Source organism: Chiloscyllium plagiosum, unplaced genomic scaffold, assembly GCF_037043375.1.
Source record: "Chiloscyllium plagiosum isolate Xiang-an unplaced genomic scaffold, Cpla_swu_hap1 HiC_scaffold_38, whole genome shotgun sequence".
In the NCBI taxonomy this organism is placed as follows: Eukaryota; Metazoa; Chordata; class Chondrichthyes; order Orectolobiformes; family Hemiscylliidae; genus Chiloscyllium; species Chiloscyllium plagiosum.
The window spans coordinates 18583076-18607562 of NW_028270176.1; the positions used below are offsets into that span (position 1 = coordinate 18583076).

The 24487-nt window shown below is 54.2% G+C and overlaps 1 protein-coding gene across 3 annotated transcripts in view; it reads right to left on the minus strand.

Annotated features, from left to right (window-relative positions):
- LOC122544168 (sodium channel regulatory subunit beta-1-like) overlaps positions 1 to 24487 on the minus strand; it is an 80996-nt gene that overhangs the window by 41696 nt on the left and 14813 nt on the right. For all 3 annotated transcript variants that reach the window (XM_087981008.1, XM_087981006.1, XM_087981007.1), the window contains exon 3: positions 15248 to 15414. In XM_087981008.1, coding sequence (XP_087837134.1) covers positions 15248 to 15414 — 167 coding nt within the window. The remainder of the gene's footprint in view (positions 1 to 15247; positions 15415 to 24487) is intronic.

Genomic DNA, 24487 nt, shown 5'->3' on the forward strand with positions numbered 1-24487 from the left:
AGTACTGACCGTCCGACAATGCGGCACTCCCTCAGCACTCCCCAACCAATAGTGCGGCACTCCCTCAGCACTGACTCTCCGTCAGTGCCCACTCCCTCATCACTGAACCTCCGACACTGCGGCACTCCCTCAGCACTGACCCACCGACAGTGCGGCATTCCCTCAGCACTGACCTTCCGACAGTGCCCACTCCCTCAGCATTTACCCTCCGACAGTGTGGCATTCCCTCAGCACTGACCTTCCGACAGTGCCCACTCCCTCAGCACTGACCCTCCGACAGTGCGGCATTCCCTCAGCACTGACCTTCCGACAGTGCAGCACTCCCTCAGCACTGACCCTCCGACAGTGTGGCACTCCCTCAGCACTGAGCCTCCGACAGTGCGGCACTCCCTCAGCACTGACCCTCCGACAGTGTGGCATTCCCTCAGCACTGACCTTCCGACAGCGCCCACTCTCTCAGTACTGACCCCACCCAGCTGTGCTGTGCGCCATCAGCACTGATCCTCCCAAAGTGGGGCACTCCCTCAGCACTGACCCTCCGACAGTGCGGCACTCCCGCAGCACTGACCCTCCAACAGTGTGGCACTCCCTCAGCACTGAGCTTCCGACAGCACCCAATCCCTCAGCACTGACCTTCCGACAGTGCGGCATTCCCTTAGCACTGACCCTCTGACAGTGCGGCATTCCCTCAGCACTGACCCTCCAACAGTGCGGCACTCCCTCAGTACTGATCCTCCAACAGTGTGGCACTCCCTCAGCACTGACCCTCCAACAGTGTGGCCTTCTGGCAGCACCCACACCCTCAGCACTGACACTCCAACAGTGCCCACTCCCTCAGCAATGACCCCCTGGCAGCACCCACACCCTCAGCACTGACCTCTCGACAGTGCGGCATTCCCTCAGCACTGACCCGCCGACAGTGCCCAATCCCACAGCACTGACCCTCCAAAAGTGCCCAATCCCTCAGCACTGACCCTCCGACAGTGCGGCATTCCCTCAGCAATGACCCAACGACAGTGCGGCACTCCCTCAGCACTGACCCTCCGACAGTGCGGCACTCCCTCAGCACTGATCCTCTAACAGTGTGGCACTCCCTCAGCACTGACCTTCCGACAGCGCCCAATCCCTCAGCACTGACCCTCCGACAGTGCGGCACCCCCTCAGCACTGACCCTCCAACAGTGTGGCACTCCCTCAGCACTGACCTTCCGACAGCGCCCAATCCCTCAGCACTGACCTTCCGACAGTGCGGCATTCCCTCAGCACTGACCCTCCGACAGTGCGGCACCCCCTCAGCACTGACCCTCCGACAGTGCGGCACTCCCTCAGCACTGACCCTCCTCCAGTGCGGCGCTCCCTCAGCACTGACCTTCCAACGGTGCGGGGCTCCCTCAGCACTGACCCTACGATAGTGCGGCACTCCCTCAGCACTGACCCTCCGATAGCGCCCACTCCCTCAGCACTGACCCTCTGACAGTGCAGCACTCTCTCAGCACTGACCCCCCGACAATGCGGCACTCCCTCAGCCCTGATCCCCCAACAGTGCAGCACTCCCTCAGCACTGATCCTCCAACAGTGCCTACTCTCTCAGGTCTGACCCCCCCACAGGGGCACTCCCTCAGCACTGACCTTACAAAATTCCCACTCCCATAGCACTGACCTTCCAACAGTGCCCACTCCCTCAGCAGTGACACTCCGACAGTGCCCGCTCCCTCAGCACTGACTGTCCGACAATGCGGCACTGCCTCAGCACTGACCCTCCGACAGTATCCACTCCCTCAGCACTGAACCTCCGACACTGCAGCACTCCCTCAGTACTGACCACACGTCAGTGCGGCACTCCCTCAGCACTGAGCGCCCGACATTGCGGCACTCCCTCAGTACTGACACCACGACCGTGCGGCACTCCCTCAGCACTGACCCTCCGACAGTGCGGCATTCCCTCAGCACTGATCCTCCGACAGTGCCCACTCCCACAGCACTGACCCTCCGACAGTGCCCACTCCCTCAGCACTGACCCCACCCAGCTATGGTGTGCTCCATCAGCACTGATCCTCCCATAGTGCGGCACTCCCTCAGCACTGACCCTCCGACCGTGCAGCACTTCTTCAGCACTGACCCTCCGACAGTGCCCAATCCCTCAGCACTGACCCTCCGACAGTACCCACTCCCTCAGCACTGACCCTCCGACAGTGCGGTATACCCTCAGCACTGATCCTCCGACAGTGCCCACTCTCTCAGTACTGACCCTACCCAGCTGGGCTGTGCTCCATCAGCACTGATCCTCCCATAGTGCGGCACTCCCTCAGCACTGACCCTCCGACAGTGCGGCACTCCCTCAGCACTGACCCTCCGACAGTGCGGCACTCCCTCACCACTGACCCTCCAACAGTGCAGCACTCCCTCAGCACTGACCCTCCAACAGTGTGGCACTCCCTCAGCACTGACCTTCCGACAGCACCCAATCCCTCAGCACTGACCTTCCGACAGTGCGGCATTCCCTTAGCACTGACCCTCCGACAGTGCGGCACCGCCTCAGCAGTGACCCTGCGACAGTGCGGCACTCCATCAGCACTGACCCTCCGACAGTGCAGCACTCCCTCAGCACCGACCCTCCAACAGTGCGGCACTCCCTCAGCACTGACCCTCCAACAGTGTGGCACTCCCTCAGCACTGACCTTCCGACAGCACCCAATCCCTCAGCACTGACCTTCCGACAGTGCGTCATTCCCTTAACACTGACCCTCCGACAGTGTGGCGCTCCCTCAGCACTGACCCTCCGACAGTGCCCAATCCCTCAGCACTGACCCTCCAACATTGCGGCATTCCCTCAGCACTGACCCAACGACAGTGCGGCACTCCCTCAGCACTGACCTTCCGACAGCGCCCAATCCCTCAGCACTGACCCTCCGACAGTGTGGCACTCCCTCAGCACTGACCTTCTGGCAGCACCCACACGCTCAGCACTGCCCTTCTGACAGTGCGGCACTCCCTCAGCACTGACCCTCCGACAGTGCAGCACTCCCTCAGCACCGACCCTCCGACAGTGCAGCACTCCCTCAGCACTGACCCTCCAACAGTGCGGCAAGCCTTCAGCACTGACCTTCTGGCAGCACCCACACGCTCAGCACTGCCCTTCCGACAGTGCGGCACCCCCTCAGCACTGACCGTCCGACAGTGCGGCACTCCCTCAGCACTGACCCTCCGACATTGCGACCCTCCCTCAGCACTGACCCTCCGACAGTGCGGCGCTCCCTCAGCACTGACCCTCCAACAGTGCCCACTCCCTCAGCACTGACCCTCCGACAGTGCGGCATTCCCTCAGCACTGACCCTCCAACAGTGCGGCACTCCCTCAGTATTGACCCTCCAACAGTGTGGCATTCCCTCAGCGCTGACCTTCTGGCAGCACCCACACCCTCAGCACTGACCTTCCGACAGTGCGGCATTGCCTCAGCATTGACCCTCCGACAGTGCCCAATCGCTCAGCACTGACCCACCAACAGTGCCCAATCCCACAGCACTGACCCTCTGACAGTGCGGCACTCCCTCAGCACTGACCCTCTGACAGTGCGGCACTCCCTCAGCACTGAACCCCCGACAGTGCGGCACTCCCTCAGAACTGACCACTCAACAGTGCGGCACTCCCTCAGCACTGACCCCCCGACAGTGCAGCACTCCCTCAGCACTGATCCTCCAACAGTGCCTACTCTCTCAGCTCTGACCCCCCCACTGGGGCACTCCCTCAGCACTGACCTTCCAAAATTCCCACTCCCATAGCACTGACCTTCCAACAGTGCCCACTCTCTCAGCAGTGACTGTCCGACAATGCGGCACTCCCTCAGCACTGACACCCCAATAGTGCGGCACTGCCTTAGCACTGACCCTCCGACAGTATCCACTCCCTCAGCACTGAACCTCCGACACTGCAGCACTCCCTCAGTACTGACCACATGTCAGTGTGGCACTCCCTCAGCACTGAGCGCCCGACGTTGCGGCACTCCCTCATTACTGACCCTCCGACAATGCGGCACTCCCTCAGCACTCCCCACCCAATAGTGCGGCACTCCCTCAGCACTGACTCTCCGACAGTGCCCACTCCCTCATCACTGACCCGCCGACACTGCGGCACTCCCTCAGCACTGACCCACTCACAGTGCGGCATTCCCTCAGCACTGACCCTCCGACAGTGTGGCGCTCCCTCAGTACTGATCCTCCAACAGTGTGGCACTCCCTCAGCGCTGACCTTCTGGCAGCACACACACCCTCAGCACTGACCTTCCGACAGTGCGGCATTCCCTCAGCACTGACCCCCCAACAGTGCGGCACTCCCTCAGCGCTGACCTTCTGGCAGCACCCAACCCCTCAGCACTGACCTTCCGACAGGGCGGCATTCCCTCAGCACTGACCCTCCAACAGTGCGGCACTCCCTCAGCGTTGACCTTCTGGCAGCACCCACACCCTCAGCACTGACCTTCCGACAGTGTGGCATTCCTCAGCACTGACCCTCCGACAGTGCCCAATCCCACAGCACTGACCCTCCAACAGTGCCCACTCCCTCAGCACTGACCCTCCGACAGTGCCCAATCCCTCAGCACTGACCCTCCAACAGTGCCCACTCCCTCAGCAATGACTCTCCGACAGTGCCCAATCCCTCAGCACTGACCCTCCGACAGTGCAGCACTCCCTCAACACTGACCCTCCGGCAGTGCCCACTCCCTCAGCACTGACCTTCCGACAGTGCGGCATTCCCTCAGCACTGACCTTCCGACAGTGTGGCACTCCCTCAGCACTGACCCTCCGACAGTGCAGACTCCCTCAGCACTGACCCTCCCACAGTGCAGACTTCCTCAGCACTGACCGTCCGACAGTGCGGCATTCCCTCAGCACTGACCCTCCGACAGTGCAGACTCCCTCAGCACTGACCCTCCGACAGTGCAGACTCCCTCAGCACTGACCCTCCGACAGTGCAGACTCCCTCAGCACTGACCCTCCGACAGTGCAGCATTCCCTCAGCATTGCCGCTCTCCAACAATGTGGCACTCCCTCAGCACTGACCCTCCGACAGTGCGGCACTCCCTCAGCACTGAACCTCCGACAGGGCACACTCCCTCAGCACTGACCCTCCGACAGTGCGGCACTCCCTCAGCACTGAACCTCTGACAGTGCCCACTCCCTCAGCACTGCCCCTCCGACAGGGCCCAATCCCTCAGCACTGACCCTCCGACAGTGCGGCACTCCCTCAGCACTGAACCTCTGACAGTGCCCACTCCCTCAGCACTGACCCTCCGACATTGCGACACTCCCTCAGCACTCCCCACCCAGTAGTGCGGCACTCCCTCAGCACTGACTCTCCGACAGTGCGTTACTCCCTCAGCACTGACTTTCCGACAGCGCCCACGCCCTCACCCATGACCGTCCGACAGTGCAGCATTTCCTCAGAACTGAACCCCGGATAGTGCGGCACTCCCTCAGCACTGACCCTCCGACAGTGCCCACTCCCTCAGCACTGACCCTCTGACAGTGCGGCACTTCCTCAGCACTGACCCTCTGACAGTGCGGCACTCCCTCAGCACTGACCCCCCGACAGTTCAGCACTCCCTCAGCACTGATCCTCCAACAGTGCCTACTCTCTCAGCTCTGACCCCCCCACAGGGGCACTCCCTCAGCACTGACCTTCCAAAATTCCCACTCCCATAGCACTGACCTTCCAACAGTGCCCACTCTCTCAGCAGTGACTGTCCGACAATGCGGCACTCCCTCAGCACTGACACCCCAATAGTGAGGCACTGCCTCAGCACTGACCCTCCGACAGTGTCCACTCCCTCAGCACTGAACCTCCGACACTGCAGCACTCCCTCAGTACTGACCACACGTCAGTGCGGCACTCCCTCAGCACTGAGCGCCCGACATTGCGGCACTCCCTCAGTACTGACCCTCCGACATTGCGGCACTCCCTCAGTACTGACCCTCCGACAATGCGGCACTCCCTCAGCACTCCCCACCCAGTAGTGCGACACTCCCTCAGCACTGACTCTCCGACAGTGCCCACTCCCTCATCACTGAACCGCCGACACTGCGGCACTCCCTCAGCACTAACCCACCGACAGTGCGGCGTTGCCTCAGCACTGACCCTCCGACAGTGTGGCATTCCCTCAGCACTGACCCTCCGACAGTGCGGCACTCCCTCAGCACTGACCCTCCGACAGTGCGGCATTCCCTCAGAACTGACCCTCCGACAGTGCAGCACACCCTCAGCACACGACCCTCTGACAGTGCGGCGCTCCCTCAGCACTGGCCTTCCGACAGCGCCCAATCCCTCAGAACTGACCTTCCGACAGTGCAGCACTTCTTCAGCACTGACCCTCCGACAGTGCAGCACTTCTTCAGCACTGACCCTCCGACAGTGCGGCACTCCCTCAGTATTGACCCCACGACCGAGCGGCATTCCCTCAGCACTGACCCTCCGACAATGCCCAATCCCTCAGCACTGACCCTCCAACATTGCAGCATTCCCTCAGCACTGACCCTCTGACAGTGCGGCATACCCTCAGCACTGATCCTCCGACAGTGCCCACTCTCTCAGTACTGACCCCACCCAGCTGTGGTGTGCTCCATCAGCACTGATCGTCCCATAGTGCGGCACTCCCTCAGCACTGACCGTCCGACAGTGCAACACTCCCTCAGCACCGACCTTCCGACAGTGTGGCACTCCCTCAGCACTGACCCTCCGACAGTGCAGACTCCCTCAGCACTGACCCTCCCACAGTGCAGACTTCCTCAGCACTGACCGTCCGACAGTGCGGCATTCCCTCAGCACTGACCCTCCGACAGTGCAGACTCCCTCAGCACTGACCCTCCGACAGTGCAGCATTCCCTCAGCATTGCCGCTCTCCAACAATGTGGCACTCCCTCAGCACTGACCCTCCCACAGTGCGGCACTCCCTCTGCACTGAACCTCCGACAGGGCACACTCCCTCAGCACTGACCCTCCGACAGTGCGGCACTCCCTCAGCACTGAACCTCTGACAGTGCCCACTCCCTCAGCACTGACCCTCCGACAGGGCCCACTCCCTCAGCACTGACCTTCCGACAGTGTGGCACTCCTTCAGTACTGACCCTCCGACAGAGCGGCACTCCCTCAGCACTGACCCTCCAACAGTGCGGCACTCCCTCAGCACTGACCCTCCGACAGTGCAACACTCCCTCAGCACTGACCCTCCGACAGTGCGGCACTCCCTCAGCACTGACCCTCCGACAGTGCGGCACTCCCTCAGCACTGACTTTCCGACAGCGCCCACGCCCTCACCCATGACCGTCCGACAGTGCAGCATTTCCTCAGAACTGAACCCCGGATAGTGCGGCACTCCCTCAGCACTGACCCTCCGACAGTGCCCACTCCCTCAGCACTGACCCTCTGACAGTGCGGCACTTCCTCAGCACTGACCCTCTGACAGTTCAGCACTCCCTCAGCACTGATCCTCCAACAGTGCCTACTCTCTCAGCTCTGACCCCCCCACAGGGGCACTCCCTCAGCACTGACCTTCCAAAATTCCCACTCCCATAGCACTGACCTTCCAACAGTGCCCACTCTCTCAGCAGTGACTGTCCGACAATGCGGCACTCCCTCAGCACTGACACCCCAATAGTGAGGCACTGCCTCAGCACTGACACTCCGACAGTATCCACTCCCTCAGCACTGAACCTCCGACACTGCAGCACTCCCTCAGTACTGACCACACGTCAGTGCGGCACTCCCTCAGCACTGAGCGCCCGACATTGCGGCACTCCCTCAGTACTGACCCTCCGACAATGCGGCACTCCCTCAGCACTCCCCACCCAGTAGTGCGGCACTCCCTCAGCACTGACTCTCCGACAGTGCCCACTCCCTCATCACTGAACCGCCGACACTGCGGCACTCCCTCAGCACTAACCCACCGACAGTGCGGCATTGCCTCAGCACTGACCCTCCGACAGTGTGGCATTCCCTCAGCACTGACCCTCCGACAGTGCTGCACTCCCTCAGCACTGACCCTCCGACAGTGCGGCATTCCCTCAGCACTGACCCTCCGACAGTGCGGCATTCCCTCAGCACTGACCCTCTGACAGTGCGGCACTCCCTCAGCACTGACCCTCCGACAGTGCGGCACTCCCTCAGCACTGACCCTCCGACAGTGCGGCATTCCCTCAGCACTGACCCTCCGACAGTGCAGCACTCCCTCAGCACTGACCCTCCGACAATGCCCACTCCCTCAGCACTGACCCTCCGACAGTGCGGCACTCCCTCAGCACTGACCCTCCAACAGTGCGGCACTCCCTCAGCACTGACCCTCCGACAGTGCAGCACTCCCTCAGCACTGACCCTCCGACAGTGCGGCACTCCCTCAGCACTGACCCTCCGACAGTGCAGCACACCCTCAGCACTGACCCTCCGACAGTGCGGCACTCCCTCAGCACTGACCCTCCGACAGTGCGGCACTCCCTCAGCACTGACCCTCCGACAGTGTCCACTCCCTCAGCACTGACCCTCCGACAGGGCCCACCCCCTCAGCACACGACCCTCCGACAGTGCGGCATTCCCTCAGCACTGACCCTCCGACAGTGTGGCACTCCCTCAGCACTGACCCTCCGACAGTGTGGCACTCCCTCAGCACTGACCCTCTGACAGTGCAGCACTTCTTCAGCACTCCTTCTCCGACAGTGTGGCACTCCCTCAGTATTGACCCCACGACCGAGCGGCATTCCCTCAGCACTGACCCTCCGACAATGCCCAATCCCTCAGCACTGACCCTCCAACATTGCAGCATTCCCTCAGCACTGACCCTCCGACAGTGCGGTATACCCTCAGCACTGATCCTCCGACAGTGCCCACTCTCTCAGTACTGACCCCACCCAGCTGTGGTGTGCTCCATCAGCACTGATCGTCCCATAGTGCGGCACTCCCTCAGCACTGACCGTCCGACAGTGCAACACTCCCTCAGCACCGACCTTCCGACAGTGCGGCACTCCCTCAGCACTGACCCTTCAACAGTGTGGCACTCCCACAGCACTGACCTTCCGACAGCGCCCAATCCCTCAGCACTGACCTTCCGGGCAGTGCGGCATTCCCTCAGCACTGACCCTCCGTCAGTGCGCACTCCCTCAGCACTGACCCACCGACAGTGCCCAATCGCTCAGCACTGACCCACCAACAGTGCCCAATCCCACAGCACTGACCCTCCAAAGGTGCACACTCCCTCAGCACTGACCCTCCCACAGTGCGGCACTCCCTCAGCAGTTAACCTCCGACAGTGCAGACTCCCTCAGCACTGACCCTCCGACAGTGCGGCATTCCCTTAGCACTGACCATCCGACAGTGCGGCACTCCCTCAATACTGACCCTCCAACAGTGCGGCACTCACTCAGCACTGACCCTCCGACAGTGCGGCACTCCCTCAATACTGACCCTCCAACAGTGCGGCACTCCCTCAATACTGACCCTCCAACAGTGCGGCACTCCCTCAGCACTGACCCTCCGACAGTGCAGCACTACCTCAGCACTGACCCTCCGACAGTACAGCACTCCCTGAGTACTCACCCTCCGACAGTGCGGCACTCCGGCACCACTGACCCTCCAACAGTGCGGCATTCTCTCAGCACTGACCCTCCGACAGTGTGACACTCCCACAGCACTGACCCTCCGACAGTGCCGCACTCCCTCAGCACTGACTTTCCGACAGTGCCCAATCCCTCAGCACTGACCCTCCGACAGTGCGGCATTCCCTCAGCATTGACCCTCCGACATTGCGGCACCCCCTCAGCACTGACCCTCCGACAGTGTGGCACTCCCTCAGCACTGACCCTCCAACATTGCGAAACTCCCTCAGCATTGACCCTCCGACAGTGTGGCACTCTCTCAGCGCTGACCTTCTGGCAGCACCCACACCCTCAGCACTGACCTTCCGACAGTGTGGCATTCCCTCAGCACTGACCCTCCAACAGTGCGGCACTCCCTCAGCACGGACCCTCCAACAGTGCGGCACTCCCTCAGCACTGACCTTCCGACAGCGCCCAATCCCTCAGCACTGACCTTCCGACAGCGCCCAAACCCTCAGCACTGACCTTCCGACATTGCGGCTTTCCCTCAGCACTGACACTCCGACATTGCAGCACTCCCTCAGCACTGACCCTCCGACAGTGCAGCACTCCCTCAGCACTGACACACCGACTGTGCAGCACTCCCTCAGCACTGACCTTCCGACAACGCCCAATCTCTCAGCACTGACCCTCCGACAGTGTGGCACTCCCTCAGCACTGACCCTCCAACAGTATGGCACTCCCTCAGCACTGACCTTCCGACAGCGCCCAATCCCTCAGCACTGACCTTCCGACAGTGCGGCATTCCCTCAGCACTGACCCTCCGACATTGCGACACTCCCTCAGCACTGACCCTCCGACAGTGCGGCGCTCCCACAGCACTGACCCTCCGACAGTGCGGCACTCCCTCATCACTGACCCTCCGACAGTGCGGCGCTCCCTCAGCACTGACCCTCCGACAGTGCCCACTCCCTCAGCAGTTAACCTCCGACAGTGCCCACTCCCTCAGCACTGACCCTCCGACATTGCGACACTCTCTCAGCACTGACCCTCCGACAATGCGGCGCTCCCACAGCACTGACTCTCCGACTGTGCGGCGCTCCCTCAGCACCGACCCTCCGAAAGTGCGGCACTCCCTCAGCACTGACCCTCCGACAGTGCGGCACTCCCTCAGCACTGACCCTCCGACAGTGCAGCACTCCCTCAGCACTGATCCTCCAACAGTACGGCACTCCCTTAGCACTGAACCTCTGACAGTGCAGTACACCCTCAGCACACCAACAACATGGCGCTCCCTCAGCACTGACGCTCCAACAGTGTGGCACTCCTTGAGCACTGGTCCCCTGATATTGTGGCATTCTATTCGTGCGAACAGTCTGACAGTGCCCATCACACCAGTGACTGACCACTGTACATCACCCACCAATGTCTGAGCACTTTATAAACATCACGTCCTTGTGTGAGACCACTTTTCATACCCTCCAGTGTCTGAGTACAGTACATTACCCTCCAGTGTGCGAGCAATGAACATTACCCTCCAGTGTGAGAGCACTGTACATCACCTTCCAGTGTGAGAGCACTGTACATCACCCTCCAGTGTCTGAGCACTGTACAGCACCCTCCAGTGTGAGAGCAGTGTACATTACCATCCAGTGTGAGAGCACTGTACATTACACTCCAGTGTGAGAGCAGTGTACATTACCATCCAGTGTGAGAGTACTGTACATTACCTTCCAGTGTCTGAGCACAGTACATTACCCTCCAGTGTCTGAGCACTGTACATTACCCTCCAGTGTGCGAGCACTGTACATCACCCTCCAGTGTGAGAGCACTGTACAATACCCTTCAGTGTCTGAGCACTGTACATTACCCTCCAGTGTAAGAGCACTGTACATTACCCTCCAGTGTGAGAGCACTGTACATTACCCTCCAGTGTCTGAGCACTGTACATTACCCTCCAGTGTGAGAGCACTGTACATTACCCTCCAGTGTGAGAGCACCGTACATTACCCTCCAGTGTCTGAGCACTGTACATTACCCTCCAGTGTGAGAGCACTGTACATTACCATCCAGTGTCTGAGCCCTGTACATTACCCTCCAGTGTGAGAGCACTGTACATTACCCTCCAGTGTCTGAGCACTGTACATTACCCTCCAGTGTGAGAGCCCTGCACATTACCCTCCAGTGTGAGAGCACTGTACATTACCCTCCAGTGTCTGAGCACTGTACATTACCCTCCAGTGTGAGAGCACTGTACATTACCCTCCAGTGTGAGAGCACTGTACATTACCCTCCAGTGTCTGAGCACTGTACATTACCCTCCAGTGTGAGAGCACTGTACATTACCCTCCAGTGTGAGAGCACTGTACATTACCCTCCAGTGTCTGAGCACTGTACATTACCCTCCAGTGTGAGAGCACTGTACATTACCCTCCAGTGTCTGAGCACTGTACATTACCCTCCAGTGTGAGAGCACAGTACATCATCCTCCAGTGTCTGAGCACAGTACATTACCCTCCAGTGTCTGAGCACTGTACATTACCCTCCAGTGTGCGAGCACTGTACATCACCCTCCAGTGTGAGAGCACTGTACAATACCCTTCAGTGTCTGAGCACTGTACATTACCCTCCAGTGTAAGAGCACTGTACATTACCCTCCAGTGTGAGAGCACTGTACATTACCCTCCAGTGTCTGAGCACTGTACATTACCCTCCAGTGTGAGAGCACTGTACATTACCCTCCAGTGTGAGAGCACCGTACATTACCCTCCAGTGTCTGAGCACTGTACATTACCCTCCAGTGTGAGAGCACTGTACATTACCCTCCAGTGTCTGAGCCCTGTACATTACCCTCCAGTGTGAGAGCACTGTACATTACCCTCCAGTGTCTGAGCACTGTACATTACCCTCCAGTGTGAGAGCCCTGCACATTACCCTCCAGTGTGAGAGCACTGTACATTACCCTCCAGTGTCTGAGCACTGTACATTACCCTCCAGTGTGAGAGCACTGTACATTACCCTCCAGTGTGAGAGCACTGTACATTACCCTCCAGTGTCTGAGCACTGTACATTACCCTCCAGTGTGAGAGCACTATACATTACCCTCCAGTGTGAGAGCACTGTACATTACCCTCCAGTGTCTGAGCACTGTACATTACCCTCCAGTGTGAGAGCACTGTACATTACCCTCCAGTGTCTGAGCACTGTACATTACCCTCCAGTGTGAGAGCACAGTACATCATCCTCCAGTGTCTGAGCACTGTACATTACCCTCCAGTGTCTGAGCACTGTACATTACCCTCCAGTGTGAGAGCTCTGTACATTACCCTCCAGTGTCTGAGCACTGTACATTACCCTCCAGTATGAGAGCGCTGTACATCACCCTCCAGTGTCTGAGCACTGTACATCACCCACCAGTGTCTGAGCACTGTACATTACCCACCAGTGTGAGAACACTGTACATTACCCTCCAGTGTCTGAGCACGGTACATTACCCTCCAGTGTGAGAGCGCTGTACATCACCCTCCAGTGTCTGAGCACTGTACATCACCCACCAGTGTCTGAGCACGGTACATTGCCCTCCAGTGTGATAACACTGCACATTACCCTCCAGTGTGAGCGCACTGTACATTACACTCCAGTGTCTGAGCACTGTACATCACCCTCCAGTGTCTGAGCACTGTACATTACCCTCCAGTGTGAGAGCACTGTACATTACCATCCAGTGTGAGAGCACTGTACATTACCCTCCAGTGTCTGAGCACTGTACATTACCCTCCAGTGTGAGAGCACTGTACATTACCCTCCAGTGTGAGAGCACTGTACATTACCATCCAGTGTGAGAGCACTGTACATTACCCTCCAGTGTCTGAGCTCTGTACATTACCCTCCAGTGTGAGAGCACTGTACATTACCCACCAGTGTGAGACCACTATACATTACCCTCCAGTGTGAGAGCACTGTACATTACCCTCCAGTGTCTGAGCACTGTACATTACCCTCCAGTGTGAGAGCACTGTACATTACCCTCCAGTGTGAGAGCACAGTACATCAACCTCCAGTGTCTGAGCACTGTACATTACCCTCCAGTGTCTGAGCACTGTACATTACCCTCCAGTGTGAGAGCGCTGTACATCACCCTCCAGTGTCTGGGCACTGTACATTACCCTCCAGTGTCTGAGCACTGTACATCACCCTCCAGTGTCTGAGCACTGTACATTACCCTCCAGTGTGAGAACACTGTACATTACCCTCCAGTGTCTGAGCACGGTACATTACCCTCCAGCGTGAGAGCACTGCACATCACCCTCCATTGTCTGAGCACGGTACATTACCCTCCAGTGTGAGAGCACTGTACATTACCCTCCAGTGTGAGAGCACAGTACATCATCCTCCATTGTCTGAGCACGGTACATTACCCTCCAGTGTGATAACACTGCACATAACCCTCCAATGTGAGCGCACTGTACATTACCCTCCAGTGTCTGAGCACTGTACATCACCCTCCATTGTCGGAGCACAGTTCATTACCCTCCAGTGTCTGAGCACTGTACATTACCCTCCAGTGTGAGAGCACTGTACATTACCCTCCAGTGTCTGAGCACTGTACATCACTCTCCAGTGTGAGAACACTGTACATTGCCTTCCAGTGTCTGAGCACTGTACATTACCCTCCAGTGTGAGAACACTGCACATTGCCCTCCAGTGTCTGAGCACTGTACATTACCCTCCAGTGTGAGAATACTGTACATTACCCTCCAGTGTCTGAGCACTGTAAATTACCCTCCAGTGTGAGAACACTGCACATTGCCCTCCAGTGTCTGAGCACTGTACATTACCCTCCAGTGTGAGAACACTGTACATCACCCTCCAGTGTCTGAGCACTGTACATCACTCTCCAATGTGAGAACACTGTACATTGCCCTCCAGTGTCTGAGCACTGTACATTACCCTCCAGTGTGAGAGCACTGTACATTACCCTCCAGTGTGAGAACACTGTACATCACCCTCCAGTGTCTGAGCACTGTACAGTACCCTCCAGTGTCTGAGCACTGTACATTACCCTCCAGTGTGAGAATACTGTACATTACCCTCCAGTGTCTGGGCACTGTACATTACCCTCCAGTGTGAGAGCACTGTACATTACCCTCCAGTGTCTGAGCACTGTACATCACTCTCCAGTGTGAGAACACTGTACATTGCCTTCCAGTGTCTGAGCACTGTACATTACCCTCCAGTGTGAGAACACTGCACATTGCCCTCCAGTGTCTGAGCACTGTACATTACCCTCCAGTGTGAGAATACTGTACATTACCCTCCAGTGTCTGAGCACTGTACATTACCCTCCAGTGTGAGAACACTGCACATTGCCCTCCAGTGTCTGAGCACTGTACATTACCCTCCAGTGTGAGAACACTGTACATCACCCTCCAGTGTCTGAGCACTGTACATCACTCTCCAATGTGAGAACACTGTACATTGCCCTCCAGTGTCTGAGCACTGTACATTACCCTCCAGTGTGAGAGCACTGTACATTACCCTCCAGTGTGAGAACACTGTACATCACCCTCCAGTGTCTGAGCACAGTTCATTACCCTCCAGTGTGAGAGTATTGCACAACCTTTTTGCAGACCTTACACATCAAGTGGATCAGCTGAGCTGAGAAATCCCTACCTTATAAAAGGTGTTGTTTTGCTGTGGGCGAAAGACCCACTCAGCAACTGTCATGGCCTCAGTCTCACCACGTTTCTTACACGAGATACAGCGCAGTTTCATTGTCTGATCTTTGACAGCTTCAGTATCTGAATCCACTTCCACACACCCAGGATTGGAGCAGTCAGCTACAAAGAATCAAAGACCACAAGCTAAGTGTCTGGATTCTGGAGACAAATCCAGATGGGAAGTCACACGGGTATATGAGTAAACCATTCTGCCCATTGATCCTATTCAGCCATTCAATAACATCATATCTGATCTGTTGGTATTCCTAATCCCATGTTCCTGCTCAGCCTCGATTCTAACAGAATCTATCCATTTCTGCCTTAACAAGATTCAGTGACCTTCCACCCACCACCTTCTGAGGGAGAGAGTTTCAAAGACTCACAACCCTCAGAGAAAAGAATCCTCTTCATCTATGTCCCAACAGGGTGACCCCTCGTGCGAAACAGTGCCCACTGGCTCTGTACTGATCCACAGACTGAAACATCCTTCCCACATTCACCTTGTGATGACCATTCAGGATCTTATACACTTCAGTCAGGCCACCCTCACTCTTCTGAACAAGCCCTTTCTTCATAATACAATCCACTCATTCCATGGATCAGTAAAGAATCTATCCACCTCGTCCTTATAAATATTCAATGAGCCAGCCCTCACCATTCTCCAGGGAGAGAATCCCATAGACTCGCACCCCGCACCCCCCCCCCCACACCCTCCACCCAATCAACAGTCCTCCCCCCACCCCCAAGGATCTTATCTGTTCCTTTCAGATGGCCCTCTCATTCTTTGCAACTCCGATGGATTAGATCCCAACCTGCTCAATCTTTTCTCATTAAAGACTAACTCCTTTGCCCCAGGCCATGGAATAGTGTAGGGTAGATAGGCTTCAGATTGGTTCCATAGGTTGGTGCAACATCGAGGGCCGAAGGGCCTGTATTGCGCTGTAATATTCTCTGTTCTAGTTCTCTGAACTGCATCTGTTAACTAAGAGAACAGGGCTGTTACCCTTCTCCAGATGTGGCCCACCTCCTCCTACTACCCCCTTGACCATGACCCCACCTCCCACCACCAAACCATCATCTCCCAGACCATCCATAACCTCATCACCTCAGGGGATCTCTCATCCACCGCCTCCAACCTCATAGTCCCACAACCCCGCACCTCCCGCTTCTACCTCCTGTCCAAAATCCACAAACCTGACTGCCCCGGCTGACCCATTGTCTCAGCCTGCTCCTGCCCCACCGAACTCATCTCTGCATACCTCGACACTGTCCTGTCCCCCTTAGTCCAAGAACTCCCCACCTACGTTCGGGACACCACCCACGCCCTCCACCTCCTCCATGATTTTCGTTTCCCCGGTCCCCAACGCCTTATCTTCACCATGGACATCCAGTCCCTGTACACCTCCATCCCCCATCATGAAGGACTCAAAGCCCTCCGCTTCTTCCTTTCCCGCCATACCAACCAGTCCCTTCCACTGACACCCTCCTTCGACTGACTGAACCGGTCCTCGCCCTGAACAACTTCTCTTTCCAATCCTCCCATTTCCTCCAAACCAAAGGAGTAGCCATGGGCACCCGCATGGGCCCCAGCTATGCCTGCCTCTTCGTAGGATATGTGGAACAATCCATCTTCCGCAACTACACTGGCCCCACCCCCTACCTTTTCCTCCGCTACATTGATGACTGTATCGGCGCTGCCTCGTGCTCCCACGAGGAGGTTGAACAGTTCATCCACTTTACCAACACCTTCCACCCCGACCTCAAATTCACCTGGACCGTCTCAGACTCCTCCCTCCCCTTCCTAGACCTCTCCATTTCTATCTCGGGCGACCGAATCAACACGGACATTTACTATAAACCGAACGACTCCTACAGCTACCTAGACTACACCTCCTCCCACCCTGCCCCCTGTAAAAACGCCATCCCATATTCCCAATTCCTTCGTCTCCGCCGCATCTGCTCCCAGGAGGACCAGTTCCAGGAGGACAACCCAGATGGCCTCCTTCTTCAAAGACAGCAATTTCCCCCCAGACGTGATCGACAATGCCCTCCACTGCATCTCCTCCACTTCGCGCACCTCCGCCCTTGAGCCCCGCCCCTTCAATCGCCACCAGGACAGAACCCTACTGGTCCTCACCTACCACCCCACCAACCTCCACATACACCATATCATCCCTCGTCATTTCCGCCACCTCCAAACGGATCCCACCACCAGGGATATATTTCCCTCCCCTCCCCTATCAGCGTTCCGAAAAGACCACTCCCTCCATGACTCCCTCGTCAGGTCCACACCTCCCACCAACCCAACCTCCACTCCCGGCACCTTCCCCTGCAACCGCAAGAAATGCAAAACTTGTGCCCACACCTCCCCCCTTACTTCCCTCCAAGGCCCCAAGGGATCCTTCCATATCTGCCACAAATTCACCTGCACCTCCATACACATCAATTACTGCATCCGCTGCACCCGATGTGGCCTCCTCTATATTGGGGAGACAGGCTGCCTACTTGCGGAATGTTTCAGAGAACACCTCTGGGACATCCAGACCAGCCAACCCAACCACCCCGTGGCTCAACACTTCAACTCCCCGTCCCACTCCACCAAGGACATGCGGGTCCTTGGCCTCCTCCATCGCCAGACCATGGCAACATGACGGCTGGAGGAAGAGGGCCTCATCTTCTGCCTAGGAACCCTCCAACCACAAGGGATGATCTCAGATTTCTCCAGTTTCCTCATTTCCTCTCCCCTCACCTTGTGTCAGTCCCAACCCTCGAACTCAGCACCACCTTCCTAACCTGCAATCTTCTTCCTGACCTCTCCGCCCTCACCCTCACTCCGGCCTATCACCCTCACCTTAACCTCCTTCCATCTATCGCATCTCCAACGCCCCTCCCCCCAAGTCCCTCCTCCCTACCTTTTATATTAGCCTGCTGGACACACTTTCCTCATTCCTGAAGAAGGGCTCATGCCCGAAACGTCGATTCTCCTGCTTCTTGGATGCTGCCTGACCTGCTGCGCTTTTCCAGCAACACATTTTCAGCCCAGATGTGGCCACACCAATATTCCAAACCTCCCTATGTTTAGAATCCATTCCACATGCACTAAACACATTAGTTACATCCCGTTATTTCTCTTTGTGTCTTGCTGAATCGACAGAATAGCTACCTGCCATTCATGGATCCAGGATTCCCAGATTTCCTTGTGACTCATGGTTCTCCGATCCCTCTCCTTAATGTGGTTGATTTTTCTTTGTGAATTAAAACATTAGAATTTACTGGCGGTGTCACATGGCAGTACTGAATTGCACAGAAGCTGGGCTCCCTTATAGCTAGGGTTAGCTGAAACTATATTCCCAAAAGACTGCATGTACCTTAACTGTAACAAAGAGCATGCAAAAGCACAGGTAAAATCTGACTACACAACCATCTCCTCCAAAATACCTCTGCAGCTGAGTATTTGCCACATTTCACTGCTCCATTAGACTGACATCAGCACATAGCAAAATACTGAAGTCACCCTCTAGATTGCTGCATTCAGATATGTCTGTTCATTGGAGACTGGCAATTCATCTTGTACCTGGGCTGCACTGCACTTTGGAGGAGAAATGTGGATGCTGGGACATAAACAGTTGGGTATCTGAGCTGGGGTTTTACTGGGTTGAAATGACTAAACTTCTCGGCCATCTCTGAATTGTGATTTATTCCGTGCTGTTCAGGGAGACAGCTGGCAAAAAATAGAAAGGATTTGAGCTGATCCTGCACTACAGTCAGCTTCTTTTTTAACAACACTCATTTCGCTGGGATAGTGAAGGTCACAAATCTTCTCAACTTGCAACTTAGCCCTGTGATTATCCCTGGGTTGTGTTGGCTCTGAGGTTTCGAGGATGGGAAATGAGAAACGCAAGGCTTTCTTCAGGCAGAACCCTCTATAAATATCTGACACTAAATCAATTATTCATCAGGTACCCTCTCCAGAATTGGAATGGCTTTAATTACACAGCCCTAATGTGCTGGATAAATCAAAATGAGCAAGGATATCAATGTTAGACTTGTCACAACTGCACTGATTCCAAGTCTGGTGAGACCTAAGGATCCTCTGTGCCAGATTGGACAATTCTTTGAACAACACATTTTCATAATGGGTAGCTACCACCAATAACTTTAAACTGCCTTCTGGTGAAGTTTCTATTTGTCAATGAGATGAATTGTCCACAGAGCCACCTGAAATCCCAGGATCTTCAATAAACACAGAGAGTTGCTGCAAACATGTGCATCCAGTCTTAATTCCACACGGTTAAAGATTCCCATAGAAACAAATTCTGGGAATCCCAAAATGGGTTACAAATGCTGAGTTTGACCTTCTGAATGTTTCCATCATCGAATCATGGATAATAACAAAACGATACAGCAGGAGAAGGCAATTCAGAGCCTGTATTTGCTCTTAGAAATATCTCTCCAATTAGTCCCCATTGCCCTCTGCACCTTTCCCTTTGCCTCCTCCACTGTTGTGCAAATCTTTCCTCTCCCAGTAGTTCTCACATTCCTCTCATCCCCACTTTCAAACGTTCCCTGTTAAATCTGCTCCCAGTGCTCTTTCAGGTTGCACATCCCAGCGACAATAACAAAATGCAGAGTGTCAAAAAAAAAAATTATTCCCCTCCTCTCCTCACTCTGGTTTGTTTCCCAATTCTCTTCAATCTGGTGACCAACAGACCTTCCCACTTCCGGAAATATTGTCTCCTTGGTGACTCGAATTTAAATGCTTGTCTTCACCAGTGGTTGACTAGAGGGTAACTTTGGTCATAGGCTCAATTAGACTTTCAGAGTCTAAGTTGTTTGACATACCCAAACAAACTGCTGAGAAATGTTTACATAGAGTTAAACACGAGACCATAAGCAGAAAAAAGTCAATCGGCTCAACTGATCCCTGCTAGTATCAATTACCCCCTTAACATCCCTCCACACTAACTGTCCCTTTATAAACTGTCCCCATGTCCTTTCTCATCAGCCATCAACCCTCCCTCTAAATAAGTCAATGTTTTCTGCTCTAATTTTCTAAAGTCACTGAGCTCCATATTGTTGCCACTTGCCATTATCTCTCTGTTAGCATAATCTCAAGTCTGCTTAGCTACACACCCAGATTTGAGCTGCATGTCACCAGAATCCAAAGTTTAGTAACTAGCGAGAAGATTCAAGTTCAGGAACAAGGATGTCTTGCTGTAATTTTACAGTGGCCTGAGTGAGACCATATAAGAGCATTTTGTGCAGTTTTGGTCTCCTTACCTGAGGAATGATGTTCTGGCGATGGAGGAAGTTCAATGGTTATTTACCGGACTGATTCCTGACATGGCAGGACTGATATATGAGGAGAGAATGGATTGGTTAGGATTGCATTCACTGGTGTTTGGAAGAATGAGAATGTTAAGAGGACCAGAGAGGATCAATGTAGGAAGGACTGCGGTGACTAAAGTTCCCGGTGTCTGAGGAGTCCAGAACCAGGGCCCACAGTCTAAGGAAATGGAGTAAACCATTTCGGAGAGAAATGAGGAGAAATATCTTCACCAAGAGAGTGGTGAGCCTATGGAATTCATTACCACAGAAAGCAATTGAAGCTAAAACATTGCATGATTTCTGGAAGTCTGTGGTGAGTGGTGTTCCACAGGGCTCTGTCCTTGGGCCTCTACTGTTTGTAATTTTTATTAATGATTTGGATGAGGGGATTGAAGGATGGGTCAGCAAGTTTGCAGATGACACAAAGGTTGGAGGTGTCATTGACAGTATAGAGGGCTGTTGTAGGCTGCAGCGGGACATTGACAGGATGCAGAGATGGGCTGAGAGGTGGCAGATGGAGTTCAACCTGGATAAATGCGAGGTGATGCATTTTGGAAGGTCGAATTTGAAAGCTGAGTACAGGATTAAGGATAGGATGCTTGGCAGTGTGGAGGAACAGAGGATCTTGGTGTGCAGATACATAGATCCCTTAAAATGGCCACCCAAGTGGACAGGGTTGTTAAGAAAGCATATGGTGTTTTGGCTTTCATTAACAGGGGTATTGAGTTTAAGAGTCGTGAGATCTTGTTGCAGCTCTATAAAACTTTGGTTAGACCGCACTTGGAATACTGCGTCCAGTTCTGGTCGCCCTATTATAAGAAAGATGTGGATGCTTTGGAGAGGGTTCAGAGGAGGTTTACCAGGATGCTGCCTGGATTGGAGGGCTTATCTTATGGAGAGAGGTTGACTGAGCTCGGACTTTTTTCATTGGAGAAAAGGAGGAGGAGAGGGGACCTAATTGAGGTATACAAGATAATGAGAGATATAGATAGAGTCGATAGCCAGAGACTATTTCCCAGGGCAGAAATGACTAACACGAGGGGTCATAGTTTTAAGCTGGTTGGAGGAAAGTATAGAGGGGATGTCAAAGGCGGGTTCTTTACACAGAGAGTTGTGAGAGCACGGAATGCGTTGCCAGCAGCAGTTGTGGAGGCAGGGTCATTGGGGACATTTAAGAGATTCCTGGACATGCATATGGTCACAGACATTTGAGGGTGCATACATGAGGATCAGTGGTCGGCACAACATCGTGGGCTGAAGGGCCTGTTCTGTGCTGTTCTAAGTTCTATGTTCTATGATTTCAAGAAAGAGCTGGATACAGTATTTGGATCTAAAGGGATCAAAGGACTTGGGGTGAAAAGCTGGAAGAGACTCTTGAGTTGCATGATCAGGCATGATCATGTTAAATGGCAGAACAGACTCGAAGGGTTGAATAGCCTACATCTGTTCCAATTTTCTATGGTTCTATGTTTAAGACAGGTCAAGGGGTAGTGTTGAGCAAACTTGAGGGTCTAAAGGTAGACAAGTCCTCTGGTCCTGATGGAATGCATCCCAAGGTGTTGAAAGAAATGGCGAAAGTTATAGTAGAAGCATTAGTGGTAATTTACCAAACTTCACTGGACTCTGGGTAGGTCCCAGCAGACTGAAAGACAGTGAATGTCATGTCACTGTTTAAAAAAGGATATAGACAAAAGGCAAGTAACGATAGGCCAGTTCGCTTAACATCTGTGGTCAGGAAAATGCTGGAGGCTATCATTAAAGAAGAAATAGTGAGACATCTGGATGGAAAGGATTCCATCAGGCAGACACAGCATGGATTCAGGAAGGGAAGGTCGTGTTTGACAAGCTTACTAGAGTTCTTTGAGGATGTAATAAGCGTGATGGATGGAGGGGAACAGGTGGATGTTGTATACTTGGATTTCCAGAAGGCATCTGAGAAGGTGCTGCATAAAAAAACTCATCCGTAAGATAAGAATGCATGGAGTTGCGGGAATGTACTGGCATGGATAGAGGACTGGTTAACCAATGGAAAGCAGAGAGTTGGGATAAATGGGTGTTTCTCTGGTTGGAGATCAGTGGCAAGTGGGCCCCGCAGGGGTCTGTGTTGAGCCCGAACTCTTCATGATATATATAAATGATTTGGAAGAGGAGACCCAGGGTAACATATCCAAGTTTGCTGATAACACTAAATTGAGTGGAAAGGCAAACTGTGCAGAGAGTGTGGAAGGTCTGCAGTGGAATTTAGATTCATTAGGTGAGTGGGCAAAGGTCTGGCAGATGGAGTAGGTTGGTAAATGTGAGGTTATCCGTTTTGGAGGTAAAAATAGTAGGTCGGAGTATTATTTAAATGGTGAAAGGTTGCAGCGTGCTGTGGTGTAGAGGGACTTAGGAGTGCTCATACATGAATTGCTAGAAGTTGATTTGCAGGTGCAATAGGTAATCAGGAAGGCAAACAGAATTTTAGCTTTCATTGCTAGAGGGATTGAATTTAAGACCAGGGAGGGTCTGCTGCAATTGTACCAGGTGTTGGTGAGGCCGCACCAAGAATATAATGTGCAATACTCCATTACTTCCTCCTCACTTGTGGAAGGATACACTGGCTTTGGAGGCGGTGCAGAGGGGTTCACCAGGTTGATTCTGGAGGTGAGGGGGTTACCCTGTGAGGAGAGGTTGAGCCGCCTGGGACTGTACTCTCTAGAATTTAGAAGAATAAGAGAGGTGCTTATAGAAACATATAAAATTATGAAAGGGATGGATAAGATAGAATCAGGCAAGTTGTTTCTGCTGGTGGGTGAATGAGGACGTGGGGGAATGGTCTCAAGATTAGGGGGAGTAGATCTAGGACAGAGATGAGGAAGAACTGTTTTTCTCAGAGAGTAGTGAATCCAAGGAATTCTCTGCCCAAGAACGCAGTACAGGCAGCTTCATTAAATATATTCAAAACACAGTTGGATGGGTTTTTGTATGGTAGGGGAATTCTGGGTTATGGGGATAATGCAGGTAGGAGAAACTGAGATGATGGATAGATCGGTCATGATCTTAATGAATGGTTGAGCAGGCTTGACAAGAGGGCTTTTACCCAAAACACCAATTCTCCTGCTCCTCAGATGCTGCCGGACCTGCTGTGTTTTTCCAGCAACACATCCCTGACAGTCAAAAATGGCCTACTCCTGTACCTATTACTGTGAAAATCTGAATTTAACCTGTTAACCTGTGGGTCTGAACCGCTGTTGCCCAGTTTGAAGTCAGTAATGGGCAGTCAGGAATGTTCTGTCACTCCAGAAACAGGTGAATGTCGGGCTCATGAGAGAGCGCAAGTCCATTCTGAACAACCAGAGAGACAACTGAAATCATCTAAACAACACCATCTCACTTCAGGAGGGTGGATCTCACTGAGCTCCCCTGGGAATTTCACAAAAAGCACCTGCGTTTTTCTAAGGAGGTCACCGTGACAATAAAATATGAAGATGGAATGGCTGATGGATCAAGAAGAGTTGAGGGTAATCCATGAGAGGAATGGAGATCTATTAGGGATCTACTGGGGAATTCCTGGTGTCTCACACACCTCACATGCCACAGAGCTTTTTCAGGGGGGTAATGGGGCAGAGAGGATGGGGGTGAATGGTTTTGGTGGTTCCACTGAGGGGCAGTCACTGTCACTCAGGGGCCAGCAGATGCTGGCGAGGGCAAATGGTGGTGTAGTGGGAATGTCACTGTCGCAGTGATCCAGATAGCCAGGATAATGCTCCAGGGACACAGTTTCAAATCCCATTCAGCAGCAGGTGGAATTTAAATTCAATTCATAAAATCTTGTCATCTAAAAGTAGTTTCTGCAACAATGACCATTACAGTGACCATAACACTG